The following is a 13665-nucleotide window of genomic DNA, read 5'->3' as shown; positions in this document are numbered from 1 at the left end:
TCTGAATTTCAATACATTGGCAGATTGGAAGCAGTTAAGTCTCTCCATAGGTTTGCATTAGAATTCAAGAAAATCAAAGAAAAGTAAAAAATTATATAATCTCAGCATCAGCGTAAAGATGTCTTTACTTCTCACTTCTAAATTAAGGTAATTTTTCATAGAAATTTCTTGAAATGCTTATATCACCAGTGTTGCTTTCTCTAAGATGCTCTGCTTCATGCCTACACAATAAACCAGACACAGGACAAAACTCAGAAATTTAATCTTGAAGACCAGTTGAACCATAGCTCCAACTCTTACTACCACCAATGCTGGAACTGTGGATGTGTTTAATATGACTGTTTTCAATCAGGGAGACTATGGAGATAAAGGTGATCCAGGAAGCAAAGGTGCCAAAGGAGAGATGGGAGATCCAGGACCTCCAGGACCAAAAGTAAAATATATTTCACATTACTTAATTTTACACAATAGATATTAGACAAACTTGGATTGTGTTAACTATCTCACTCTACACATTTTCAGGGAATTTGGGGAAGAAAAGGTGAACCTGGTCTTTCGGTAAGTATACACATGAAGTAATTTAAAAGTTAGATTTTTTTTTTTTTGAAAAATACTCATAGTTTATGTGATATTAAATAAGGTGATCGGGGGTGTTGCATTGTCCACACTTTCATAAGTAAATAAATTAATAAATTTAAGCATTCTTAAAACTACAACAACAAACAACAAACAAAAACAAATTAATTAATACTCTTTTTCAGAGAGAAGAAGTTATCAGACTTATCAGTGAAATATGTGGTAAGCATTCGAGTTCGAAAAAAAATCGAAAAAAAATCTAATAAAACACACTGAATTTATATTGCCTGAATTGATTAATCTTCTGCGTGCTTGTGTGTAAGAATACTATTTATGTGAAAAATGCTCACTATGTTTCCAGAGCAATAATGGAAGTAGTTTAGTCCAACTCTGTTTCTATTTCTCAGTACCAGTGGCTATAAAATCTGTTTCTAAGTATTATATAAATTTATTAGTTGAGTTTTAACTGACTGTAAATCTGATATTTGACTTAAATTCGTTTTTATAATCAGAAGATGTTTTCTCATGAAATACCTGAAATTGTTATTCTTCTAGGTTGTGGTATCAGATGCAGAGTAACACCGCTGGAACTAGTATTTGTCATTGACAGTTCAGAAAGTGTTGGACCAGATAATTTCAATATTATCAAAGCTTTTATGAAAACAGTCATTGACAAGGTTTCAGCCAACCATGCTACAACCCGCATTGGGATTATCAATTTCAGCCATAGAGTGGAGTTAGTGTCTTCTCTGAAGCAATACACAACCAAAGAACACCTGAAATCTGCTGTTGATAAAATGCCCTACTTAGGAGAAGGCACATACACAGCTTCTGCCATCGAAGAAGCTATTAAGTTATTTCAGGCAGCACGCCCAGCAGTGAGAAAAGTTGCTGTGGTAATAACGGATGGACAAGCAGACAGTCGTGACAAAGTACAACTGGATGTGGTGGTAAGGGAGGCCCACGCTACAAATATTGAGATATTTGTCATTGGGATTGTTCAAAAAACTGATCTCCACTACAAGGATTTTCTGAAAGAAATGCAACTCATTGCAACAGACCCTAATGAAGAACATGTTTACGAGATAGATGACTTCATGACACTTTCAGGTAAAAGAAACTATGTTTGTAAGAGAAAATCTGAAATAAGCAATTAACAGAGTTTGTCCTTTCCCATAGCAAGGCAAGACAGCCAGTACAGGCTCACTGAATGGCAGCTTATGTATGTCGTTTGGATGCAGCTCGTTTTTCAGTGCCCCTTGTTCTTTGGCCAAATGAAACCTTTGCCAAGCTCTTACCTCTTGCAGAAACAATAAAGCACAATGTACAGCAATTTTCACAGCAGAGGCCTTCTTTGGGGCACTTTTTACTGAGAGCCAGCACCAGCTTTCTCTCACTGTGCTTTTGTGCTGGGACACAGATTCCTCCCTGAGAGAGGTGCAGATTTCTTTCCACCTTGGTGCAATAGCTCTCTTTCTCTCTGTCTTTCCTATGGCTGTTGTACTCTGTTGGTGATTTGTCAGTCTTGCAGTCCCTTTACCATCTCTTGTTTTCTTCTGAAAGCCATAGGAAAAGCTATGCTTTCATCCTGATTCTAGGGAAGAGATGGTGGAGTAATACCAACAAGGAATCTGCTTTATTCTCCATTATTCATTTCAAACCAAGGCTTGAAAAATTATCTGGCCACAGCTGGAATCAGATCAGAACACACATGAAACCTGTAATGACCAATGGAAAAAAATGTACTTTGGTCTAGACTAACCACAGACTAACCCTATAAACTGTATTTATCCTGAGCATAAACTCGTTTTGCTATGCTGAGCCTGTGGATGGACTTAGGCCTGTATTTAAGGCTGATGCCTTAAAAAGTGAGAACAGAATCCAAGCTACAGTTCTGGTCCCAGCTAGGATTAAAATTAGGGCTCTGGTTCTGGCTCCAGAATTCGACATAAAAGACATCCCAGTCAGTTTGTTTATTTATTTGTTTGTTTGTTTGTTTTGTGTGTGTGCATAAGTAGAAAGTGTAATCCAGTTTTTCCTTCTTACAAATACTCTTTTTTTTTTTTTTCATGCTGTTTTTTTCTGTAGACCAAGGAGTTATGACTTAGGCTTAAAAGGGGATTTTGGTACTTTTATCTGTTGTTTCTTAAAAGAACTAGAGGTTCTTAAAATGAAATAACTCTTAGAGTGCATTACTTTATTACTTCTCATTTGAGTTTTGACATAACTTCAGAAGACAGTGTTTCACAAATCATTGTCATTGAAGATTTATGGTTAATACTGCATTAAAAGCTTGTGGAGAATCACTGTTTTTTCTTTATTAGCCTTAATACATTTCATTATTTTGTTAATCTTTTCAGCTCTTGAAAATAAACTCTTCACAAAAATTTGTGATAATATATCTGAAGTCTACACCAGAAAAGAAGATGTTCTATCTCCATCTCCAAGCCCAGAATCTGAAATACCCACTGAAGTTAGTCAGTTACCTAGAATGACAACTTCAGAGACTTATATGCCCCCTACAGAAGGAACTGGTTACCCAGTAAGTTATCAAATATTTATTTAAACTCATACACTATTTAATGCACCATTTACAAGTCTTCTAATATGTGAAGAATGCGTCATTTGGCTGTACCAAAAGATTTGAAGAAAAATTTTAAAGTTAGATTGAAATTATTTGTTTAGAACAGTTTGCAGAAGAGGGTAATACTGTTCCTTAGTTGCAAAAAATGCCAGCAGTCCTCACTTTTGTGTAGTTCTGATTCATCTTAAAAGTGATTTGGAAATCCTGCAGATATATTCCCTGTTTAGGAAGATAGTGTGTAAGGCATTTATTTATGTGAAAGTTGATTGTTGGTGCAATGTTTCTCATCATGGTCACACATTTTCAGCCCTTCAGTATTGTTTCGCTTTTCACATTGGACTGTAATTCTAGGATCCTAAAATTATGGCCCCATACTGAGTAATCACTAAAACAAGGTCTGAATCCACCTGCCATTATCGCTAAATAACATGTGTGAGAAAGACTATTACTTTCCTACTTAATTCTCTTATTTTTTTTCTTCTTAAGATAGAATTTTAAGTTACCAGATGTTTGATTCCTTTTGCAGCTTAGTCCACCACAGACCAGATATACTGAGGCACTGCCATCTGCTCAGGATCACACTGTGACCACTTCTGTTCATAGAGAATCAAAATTCCCCCCACTTTATGACGTAGTTGAATCCGGACCCCACAGTCCAGTTGCCAATCCTATGCTCAATGTAACCTTTGCTGAAGATCGCCGCCTAACAGTGTTGCAACCACAGGTAGCATCAACTCAAAAAGGTAAGTAATACTTAACCTGACTGTTGGGTAGCAAGTCCGTAACAAAACCAACCAACCAACAAACCCTACCCAATGCAGTTCCTGGAATCATAATTTTGTTTTTCTGGGTGCTCTGGCTGCAGATACCACACACACTGAGAGCCAGAGTTTCAAACCTAGATGACAACCTTGTGTATCATTGTGCTTACCTATTTAAATACCCATTTGAGTCCTGTATCTGAATTTAAGCAGTCTCATTCCAAACTGATCCTGTGTTTTTTTTAGACCTGTTCATGTACTTTGTTAATTGAAACAGAATTTGGCTACAAATTTGAGATGCAAATATATTCTGGGCACTACAAGAAAAAAAAAAAAAAAGTAAAGGATACTCTAACTACAAAATGAACTCTTAGGATAATGTAACTTATCCCCAGAATCCAAGCTAACTTTTAATGATATACTTTCAGATCCAAGGTGCTTGGAACCTATGAAACCAGGGGATTGTCGAGACTACGTGGTAAAATGGTATTATGACAAAAATGGCAATTCTTGTGGCCGGTTCTGGTACGGAGGTTGTAATGGTAACAACAATAGATTTGAAACAGATGAAGAATGCCGAGAAACCTGCATTGATGAATAAGTAAGTTGTCTTCACTAGGTCCTCCTACAAGCACCTCTTTTCCAGGCTAAAAAGATATAGTCTCCCATACTATGTGATACATACATATCATATTTTATACCTTTAATCAATCCTGATGATTTTTTGAGATGGTGGGAGCAAAAGTGCACATTGCAGTCATGGATTAATACAGTGACACAGTGAGGTTTTCTACTTTGCTCTTTATTCCTTATCGTACAGTTTCTAACGTTGTATTTGATTTTTGACCATTACGGAGAATGGAGGTGATGTTTTTATAGATCGTAATTCCAACATCTCATTTATAGGATAAGTTGAAAACCCATCACATTGTATGTGAATTTAAGAACATTTTTCTCATGTGTATTACTTCACATTCATCAGCATTGACAGCATTTTCACAAAATTTGTCACCTCACTTTTTACTGCCTTCTCTAGATCACTTATGACCATATTGAGTAGGACAGGCCACAGCATTCGTCCTCCAGTGACTTCTTTCCTCTGGCAATTTATTCCCTTTCCTTTGTTTTCTTCTTCTCATCACTGATTTATAATTTAGAAGACTTTACCTCTTAATCCAATAAAACTTTCCTTTGGTGAGGGACCTTATTTTTGGAAATCTGAGCAGACTGTATTAACTGCCTTAGGTGCATGTGCTCAGTGAGTGAGGCATGGCCTTCAGAGAGTTTCGTTATCAGTAGTGCATAACTTCCTTTACGAAAGCCATATAGCTCCTCCCTAGTAAATTTTATTGAATTCTATATCTCCTCTTTCAGTGCAGGAAAATTCTATTGAACTACAGCATATTTTTTTCTGAATGTTTCAAGAAAATTAATCAATTCCTTATTTCTTCTAGAAATGACTGCCATTTGGAGTTTTTAAAGCTGGGAGTTCACGTGTATTGAGGATGAAATGGCTGAGAAGAATCCAAAACCTGCGTGAACATGAATATATTACTGCCACTCTCCACTGCTCTTCCCATTATGGTATTCACATTAACTAGATTCCTGTATAGCATGTTATCTACAATACCATAGGAATAACTTTATTACACACACACACACACAGAAGAACACAACTTTTCCCTCCACATTTATATTAATTTGGTAATACTACATGTGGCAAGGATTAAAATTTATTTTAGGATTAAAATATCAAAAATGTTTACACTCAGCATTTAATGACAGAGGTCTCTTGTTCTCTTGGAAGAATAAAATGTGCTCTCATTTTAAACAAGAGTAAGTGGCTCCTGAAATTAGTGCTCTTATTACAGCATTTAGTGCCATAAATTAAGATAAATTACAGTACCTCATTTGAATGTAAATTCCACAGCTATAAGTAATTCGAATTTTTGTTGTTGTTGTTTACCCCATTAAAGCACATTTGGATTAACACCAGTACAATCTTTTCACTTGTCAGGGTAGGACTTTCATTGGGAATTACATAAAACCCAGGATTCTTCATGTCCTTTGTATCAAGTCTGCACAATTCATTTCTCAGGGCCTCTGTGTTAAACTAAAAAAAAAAAAAAAAAAAAGTGATTTTACACTTTAATATATGCTGTTAAGTTTTTAATATATGCTATTAAGAAAAGCACTGAAAGATGTATATAAATATTTGCTAATATCCTTTCTACTTTTAACCATAACCCTAATAACCCTATTATTAAAACTGAAAAATATCATCATGTGATTAAAATAGAAAGCAACATCTGATAAAGTCTGACATTCATACTCTTTTTGCAGACAGAAAAAAAAAAAAAACACCAACAAACCTTAGTATCTACATAGGCATTCTGGACAGTTCTTGATATGTTTAAACAATGCTTGTACAACTGCTACCCCTCCCCAGGTAACCAAAAGATGGCATATGCCATGCAAAATGAACTTGTTTACAGCAGGTAGGATACAAACATTATTCCAGAGAAGGAAGTGCATGAAGTACAGTTTAAAATTTTACAGCTTTTTTTTCCCAAAAATCTGGCTTTGTTAGTTTCAAATTAGAAAATAAAAAAGTGACAGCAGCCCAAAACAAGAAATCATGCTATTTTTATACTCAGAACTAATATAATGATCACTCCAAAAATAAAACAAAACAAAACAAGCAAACAACAACAACAACAAACAGCCCTGAGGGCACAATTAATTTTGGTTTGCCAAGGAACGACACAACACAAGGACAGGACCTTGAAAATGAAGGGATTCAGTGGCGTAGAACAAAAGCTGAACAAAAAACTGTTGAAATCAAGAATTATTTTCCTTTCACAGAAAGAAATCTGAACTAAAATTTGACACAACTTTAAATAAACCTGTTTTGAGTTGCTTTTTTTTTTTCCTTTTTTTTTTTTTTAACATCAGAAGAATAAATAACTTCAAAGTATGTTATAAATGATATGGATCTTCTCTTGTGATAAATAATATCAGCTACATATAGAGCTGGAAATAACCAGTGGGTCAAATAAAAGGTTTCAAGCAAATAAACTGCCTACTCGTGGTGCAAAAAGATCCTGGGAAGAATCAAGCTACCGCTCAGTAAAAAAGCCCATGCTATCATACAGAAATATCTATGCACTGGAGACCTTTAATAGTGAACAGATGTGCAAATATAGTCAGCAAGAGAGGAATAAACACAAAGTCTAGTGGAACAGAAGAGCAAGAGGAACAGATCACAGTATTGTTTTCAGATTTGCTGGAAATGGTAGATTCAAAACTTAAAAAATACTAAAACGTAATATTAATATACTGTTGAACTTTGAAGATGTATTGAGAGACTTTTTTTCTAGGCTATGTCTCAAATCCAGTATTTGGCATTCATTTCAGTTAGATCACGAAGACAATGTAAGAAATCCTAAAACAAAGGCACTGACAATCTTTTTAAGAACAAGATTAGCACAGAATATGACCCTCATGAGAAAAAAAAAAGTCATCTGAAGGGAAAAAAAAAAAAAAACATCTCCCCATCACAAAAGGACCCTCACCCCAAAGTAGCCTGGAATCAGGAAGTCAGTGTAATATCCTACACTTCATCAGGAATAACTTGTTGTATTGATATAGGCAAGCAAGTTATTGAAGTTGGAGACGGAGATAGATTTAGATAACCAGAGAGATAGATTGGTCTCTATATATGTATATATAGGGATTGAGATATGTTACCAGATGAGTATACAGAGAAAAGAACTTCCCATCCAGAAAAGATGAAAATTTTGTGTAGTTAAATTCTTCTGTAGCTTACCATGTGGATGGCAGTAAAATCTGAGTGCAACAGGTGTCAAGACCCATTTCATTTCACACCTCCCAGAAATATTTTAGGATTAGCTGCTCCTGGAAACCCACAGTGGCAGAGTCCACTGGAATTTATAGAATCACACTGTGATTAAGGTAGGAAAAGACCTTCAACATTGTCTGGTCCAACCATCCCCCTACCACCATTGTCACCCACTAAACCATGTCCCTAAGCACCACGTCCAACCTTTCCTTGAACACCCCCAGGGACGGTGACTCCACCACCTCCCTGGGCAACCCGTCCCAATGCCCGACTGCTCTGGCATTCTTCTGCTGAGAAGAAATGTCTTCTTATTTCCAACCTAAACCTCCCCTGGTGCAACTGGAGGCCATTCCCTCTAGTCCTATCAGTAGTTACCTGTGAGAAGAGGCCAACCCCCAGCTCCCCACACCTTCCTTTTGAGGTAGCTGTAGAGATCAATGAGGTCTCCCCTGAGCCTCCTCTTCTCCAGACTAAACAACCCCAGTTCCCTCAGCCGCCCCTCACAGGACTTGTGCTCCAGGCCCTTCACCAGCTTCATAGCCCTTCTCTGGACACGTTCCAGGGCCTCGATGTCCTTCTTGTAGTGAGGGGCCCAAAGCCGAACACAGTACTCGAGATGCAGCCTCACCAGAGCTGAGTACAGGGGCACGAACACCTCCCTGGTCCTGCTGGCTGCACTGCTTCCTGGTACAAACCAGGATGCTGTTGGCCTTCTTGGCCACCTGGGCACACTGCCGGCTCATGTTCAGGTGAACATCAACCAGCACCCCCAGATCCTTTTCCTCTGCACAGCTTTCCAGCCACTCTTCCCCAAGCCTGTAGCACTGCATGGGGTTGTTGTGACCAAAGTGCAGGACAAGGCACTTGGTTTTCATAGAATCATAGAATGGCTCGGGTTGGAAGGGACCTCAAAGATCATTTTTTCCAACCCCTTGCCATGTGCAGGGATACCGCTCACTAGATCAAGTTGCCCAGGGCCTCATCCAACTCGGCCTTGAGCACCTCCAGGGATGGGGCATCCACAACCTCTCTGGGCAGCCTGTGCCAGTGCCTCACCACCCTGAGTGAAGGAATTCCTCCTAACCTCTAACCTAAATCTCTCCTCTTTTGGTTTAAAACCATTCCCCCTTGTCTAGTCATTATCTGATTGAGCAAAGAGTCACTCTCCGTCTTTCTTATAAGCCCCCCTTAAGTACTGAAAAGCCACAATGAGGCTATTGTTGAACACAATGAAGTTTTGTTGAACTTCATCCCATTAGCCTCAGCTCAGCTGAAAAACTCCGTGCTTAAATACTGATAGTGATAACTGGACCTCCTGTTGTGTGGTCCAAGACTATCCAAAAATGAGCAAGAAGCTGTCTCATCATTATTTGGACAAAGACCATATTTGTCCTCTTTTAACAGGAGGATATTTTTAGGGTGGTTTTTGTTTGTTTGTTTAAATGCAGTAAGCTGTCACTGCTTACTAGGAAAAAAATAAAAATAAAAAATAAAAAAACACCACATAATTTTTCAGATGAAGCCCCTCCCCAACCATTAATTCCTTCAAGCCACTAAAGAGAGTCCCCATGGCTCCACTGAACTTCACCCAGCAGACTTTTTCTCCATGTCACACCCCAGAACTATGCACACTGAGGAGCGATGATCTGAAAGAAGGATTGTTTCTTCCTCTGCAAGCCTCGACTTCTGAGGTAAAAAAGCAGAAACAAAGGTTATAAATTTAAAAAAAAAAAAAAAAAAAAGTATGCTGCTTAAATCAGATTATCCTGAAATAAATGTCCTTTACCCGCCTCTTCACCCAGCTGCACATCCTCCAGGTTGTTTGCGGTTAATAAACCAGGAGAGGGCACTCTTTGCCAAATGCCCACTGATTATTCCCGAGTTGTAGAAAACTCTAGAACATCATTACTAATTGAAAGCATTACTTTTTTCACTGGGAAACAAACAAAAAGTTTATTAACATTACAGGTAAATTTTAAAGCAAGAAGAGTTTAATCATGAAATCCTTATATCTTGTTAAAGACCATGCCCAATGCTATAAGCCCTAACAGCTAAAAATGGTTGAGAATAACACTTTTTTTTCCCCCCCTGTATAACTGATCATTATAATCTGAATTCTATTTCAGACATCTGAGCTTGTAACCATGGAAAAAGGCTCAGAAAAGAAAATTCATTAAAAAGAAAATAGCACCCTATCTACTCATAGTAGACCAGCAGCAGCTTTTTACTCTGAGCAACTCTGCAATTCTCTTGCTAACCACCATCAAATTGAATTCGTCTCTGCGCCTTAGTCCAGTTTAGTTGCTGCCTGTCCCCAGGGCCCATTCAAAGTGGTTAATAACCTTGTCTGTTCAACGAGTGTCCTGCTGCACTCCTTAGTTTCTCCTACATCTTCAAATTTCCTCTGTGTTACTCTAAATTGACCGAAGATATGCAGCGTTCCCTGGACTGCAGTTTCGAACATCCCCAGGAAAATGATTACCACGTTTCCTCGTTTGGAAGTGGCTGTAAAAGAAGCCCCAAGCACCCACTTTTTGGTGTTTTTTCCTTTGTTTCTGGCAGGAAGCTTTTATGGACAGTATAGATTTAGGGCAGCATTCCTGCACTTTTCCTCCTTTCCTTCATCTTTCTTAGCTGTCTTGGTGCCAGCTGTACAAGCAGCACACCCTCCTCAAAGCTTACAAAGGCGTGCAGCTCGCGGCATACAGTTCATAGCAAGTTCCCTCAGTTAACAAGCACAACCACGCTCAGAAAAGTCGCTCATGGCTCCATTTAGTAAACACATCCTAAAACTGCATTGACTGTTTTTTCAGTTCTGCATACAAAATATAACCAGCTCCTTTTTTATAGACTGCCCCAAACCATCGCGGTTGTGGCAGAATTATAATTTTCCCTTCTGTCCCTCGACTAACCTGTCTGCACAGGGAGCTGTAATTAGGTTTAGCACTGACAGGCACACGGACTAAAAATGAACACACGAACATGGTTCTTTTCAACAAAGCACATGCTAAAATAAAGATCACGAGGACCTCACTATCTTCTCAGAAACTTCTGCCCCAAAAAAGTAAAAATAGTAAGAGCTATGGACTAAATTTAGTTTGTTGTTTCTTGCATTACCTGCTGCTGTTTGCTTTCATAGGATGATTCCTTGGACACTGTGTGTAGCCATTTGCAGAAGAATAGGCAATTATATATATATATAAAGGTAAAATGATCAGACCTAGATTTTCCTTTACTTGATATATTTGGATGGCAAATTATAAACAGAGCTACCAGCAAAGTGCTGGAAAACTTGGTCCATCACTTGATACAATTATTTGCTAAGCATTTCCATCACTAACATGGAACCACCTAGAACAGTCAAAAGTCTTGAAACCATAGAAACAACAAAAAATTAGATTATCTGGTTCAGTTTATGTTCAGATATGCTTTTCATGTGCAAATCAAAGGAGGAAGGAGCATTGGGAGAAGCGAGCGTTGCACGAGCAGCAGCACGCAATGATTTGCAATGATCAATCTCTGATTTCCTTTTTTAATACAAAGCATAGAGAAGTGACATGACGAGACGCACGTCAGTCTTAAAAGAAGGCTTTCTATTTAATTATTTATTAACATCTCTAAAGCAACATGGATAAAGCAGACAGGTGATCTGGCCAAAAAAAAGCTAAACAGAAAATTTGTCTTTTAATTCTTATAGAGAACAGCAAAGGAATAAAAAATGGCATCTACAATAGGAAGATATAATACTTGCTTGCTTTAAGCTCCTGAAAAGGCCATTAGCCTATAGCTACACAATGAATTCTCAGAAAAAACTACCTTTAAAAAATGTGTGTTCGCAGAGAAGTAATGAGTGCTGGGAAATAGTTTCAGTTTGAAAAAAAAAATGCTTAGATAATAAACATAAACCCAACAAGTCAAATCACTCAGAATAACCCCAAAATTTGTCAAAGACCCAATCTGTATTCTTGAGCAAGAATCATTTCATTGAGTTCCATAATCATGTGTAGCTGTTATCATTTATAGATCATAGCATTTTTTCATAAGGTTTAAATAGAGGAATAAAATTTGTCCCCAAATGATCAAGAGGTGACTCTGAGATTAAACGGCAAAAACCCTGAAGAAATATAAATTATATTAATGATACTAGGTTATTACTTGAGGTACCCTTAAATATAAATGCCTTAAATATAAATTTATTATTTATAAATAATAAACTTCCAGGAGTTTTATCATTCTTTTAGGAGGGAGGGAATCAGGTCTAAGCTTCATGGATACATGAAACTGAAATTTTGAGCCAAGTTCTGTTTAAACCTGGTTTGTGGTTTTTGTTTGTTTGTGTTGTTGTTATTGTCGTTGTTGTTTTTTCTTCCTAACAAGGAATATGTAGAAATTCAGCCAAATGGGTAAGGCATTAAAATGTGATCCATAAAGACTTTCTTTTTGGCTTCCTAACAGCATGCAATGCCTATTTTAGAGCAATTTCTAAGAATAAAGGAAGAACACTGACCCATTGTCTCACAGTCTCTGCTTTCAGCAACTGTAACCTTCCTATGTGCGGACAGGGAGAGGGAGAAGGGCCACGTTTACGTTTTATTGGCATGGCCAAAGGGATTTCTCCAGCATCTGGCATATTTGACCCTGGGACACAAACGAAACCATCTGTTAGTGTAAAAATAACAGGAGATGCGAGTTTTGACAAGAATAAATAGGTGAGTAAACCCGCAGGAAGAGTTTTGGAATAGCTTTAAAATTGCTGCAAACACAGCTAATAATCTCTCATCCAAATCTCAGCGAAGGGGAGGAAAAGCTGCTTTTCCATTAACTTTATTGCCCCTGGGCTCTGGCTCACAGGCAGAATGAAAACCATTTGCACACAAGAACAACTTTTAAATTATCCAGCAAAAGTTCCCTTAAGTAAGTTAAAGCTCACTTTGGTAACTCAGGGTGACACGAAGTAGGAGGCTGTACTGGTTCCCAACCTGAGCATTACAGAATCTGTCGCATCAAGGAAAAGAAGTCCCAGCATCTTAAGTGATGCAGCCCGGGGCCCCAACAACCACAGCTTTATCCTACAGTGCCACCAGGAGGAAAACAACAAAATGCCTCCATAAAGCGATCACAGCAACATCTCAAGAGGTTTTTGCAAATCAGATTGGAGTAACAACTCCCAGAACAACTGGCTCAGCAGCAGTAGCTGGTTGAGGATTTCTAATTCGCCTCCTAATTCATCCCACAAAATTACAGTCACTTCTCACCACTGTGGCTACTTCATACTCCTCAGTCTAATTTATAGCTTTACAAATTTATAAATTGTCTTATGACTGATGTTTAAACTGGATATCGTGTAGGTAGGAGGCGAAGCCAGCTACTGAACACTGCAGGGACAAATGTTCTCTTTTGGTATTGGTATTTATGCTGAAGCAGGAAGCAGCTATAAAAAGGGTGTTTAAGCACCGTACCGTGGTTATAAAGCCAAGGAGCAACACTTCCCATAATCACACAATGAAAGAGAGAGAAATGATTAACTGCAGATATTAATTTCTCCTTGCAGCACCCGGCTTTGTCTGTGACCATGCCATGACCAGTAGTGCTGCATCTAGCACATTTCTGGCAATTAAGGTCAAGCCGAGGAGCACCTTCTGGAAACCCAAGCACCAGGGAAACCTGGGCTCAGCAAAACAGCAGCAGCAGTGAATGAGAGTCCCCGGTCCCAGGCTACCTCCGGCACAAAGCTGGGTGGAGAACCTGCCGTGCAGGAAATGAAGCCATTGTACAGGAGCAGCTTTTCGCTGTGCTGGGTTACTCACCGGGGTGGTCCAAGGCTAAGGGCTCAGGAGCCCTTAAGGAGCTCAGGAGCTTAAGGAGCTCAGGAGGAAGTGTGC

The 13665-nt window shown here is 38.4% G+C and overlaps 1 protein-coding gene across 2 annotated transcripts in view; it reads left to right on the top strand.

Moving 5' to 3' along the window:
• COL28A1 (collagen type XXVIII alpha 1 chain) overlaps positions 1-6865 on the top strand; it is a 65000-nt gene extending 58135 nt beyond the window's left edge. For both annotated transcript variants that reach the window (XM_048075423.2, XM_048075422.2), the window contains 8 exons: positions 353-433; positions 523-558; positions 762-798; positions 1132-1686; positions 2937-3118; positions 3687-3903; positions 4350-4522; positions 5376-6865. In XM_048075423.2, coding sequence (XP_047931380.2) covers positions 353-433; positions 523-558; positions 762-798; positions 1132-1686; positions 2937-3118; positions 3687-3903; positions 4350-4522 — 1281 coding nt within the window. In that variant the 3' untranslated portion in view covers positions 5376-6865. The remainder of the gene's footprint in view (positions 1-352; positions 434-522; positions 559-761; positions 799-1131; positions 1687-2936; positions 3119-3686; positions 3904-4349; positions 4523-5375) is intronic.
• The last annotated feature ends 6800 nt before the right edge of the window (positions 6866-13665 follow it).

The sequence above is a fragment of the Anser cygnoides genome, chromosome 2 (genome assembly GCF_040182565.1).
Source record: "Anser cygnoides isolate HZ-2024a breed goose chromosome 2, Taihu_goose_T2T_genome, whole genome shotgun sequence".
NCBI lineage: Eukaryota > Metazoa > Chordata > Aves > Anseriformes > Anatidae > Anser > Anser cygnoides.
This window is presented reverse-complemented; position numbering and strand designations above follow the sequence as displayed.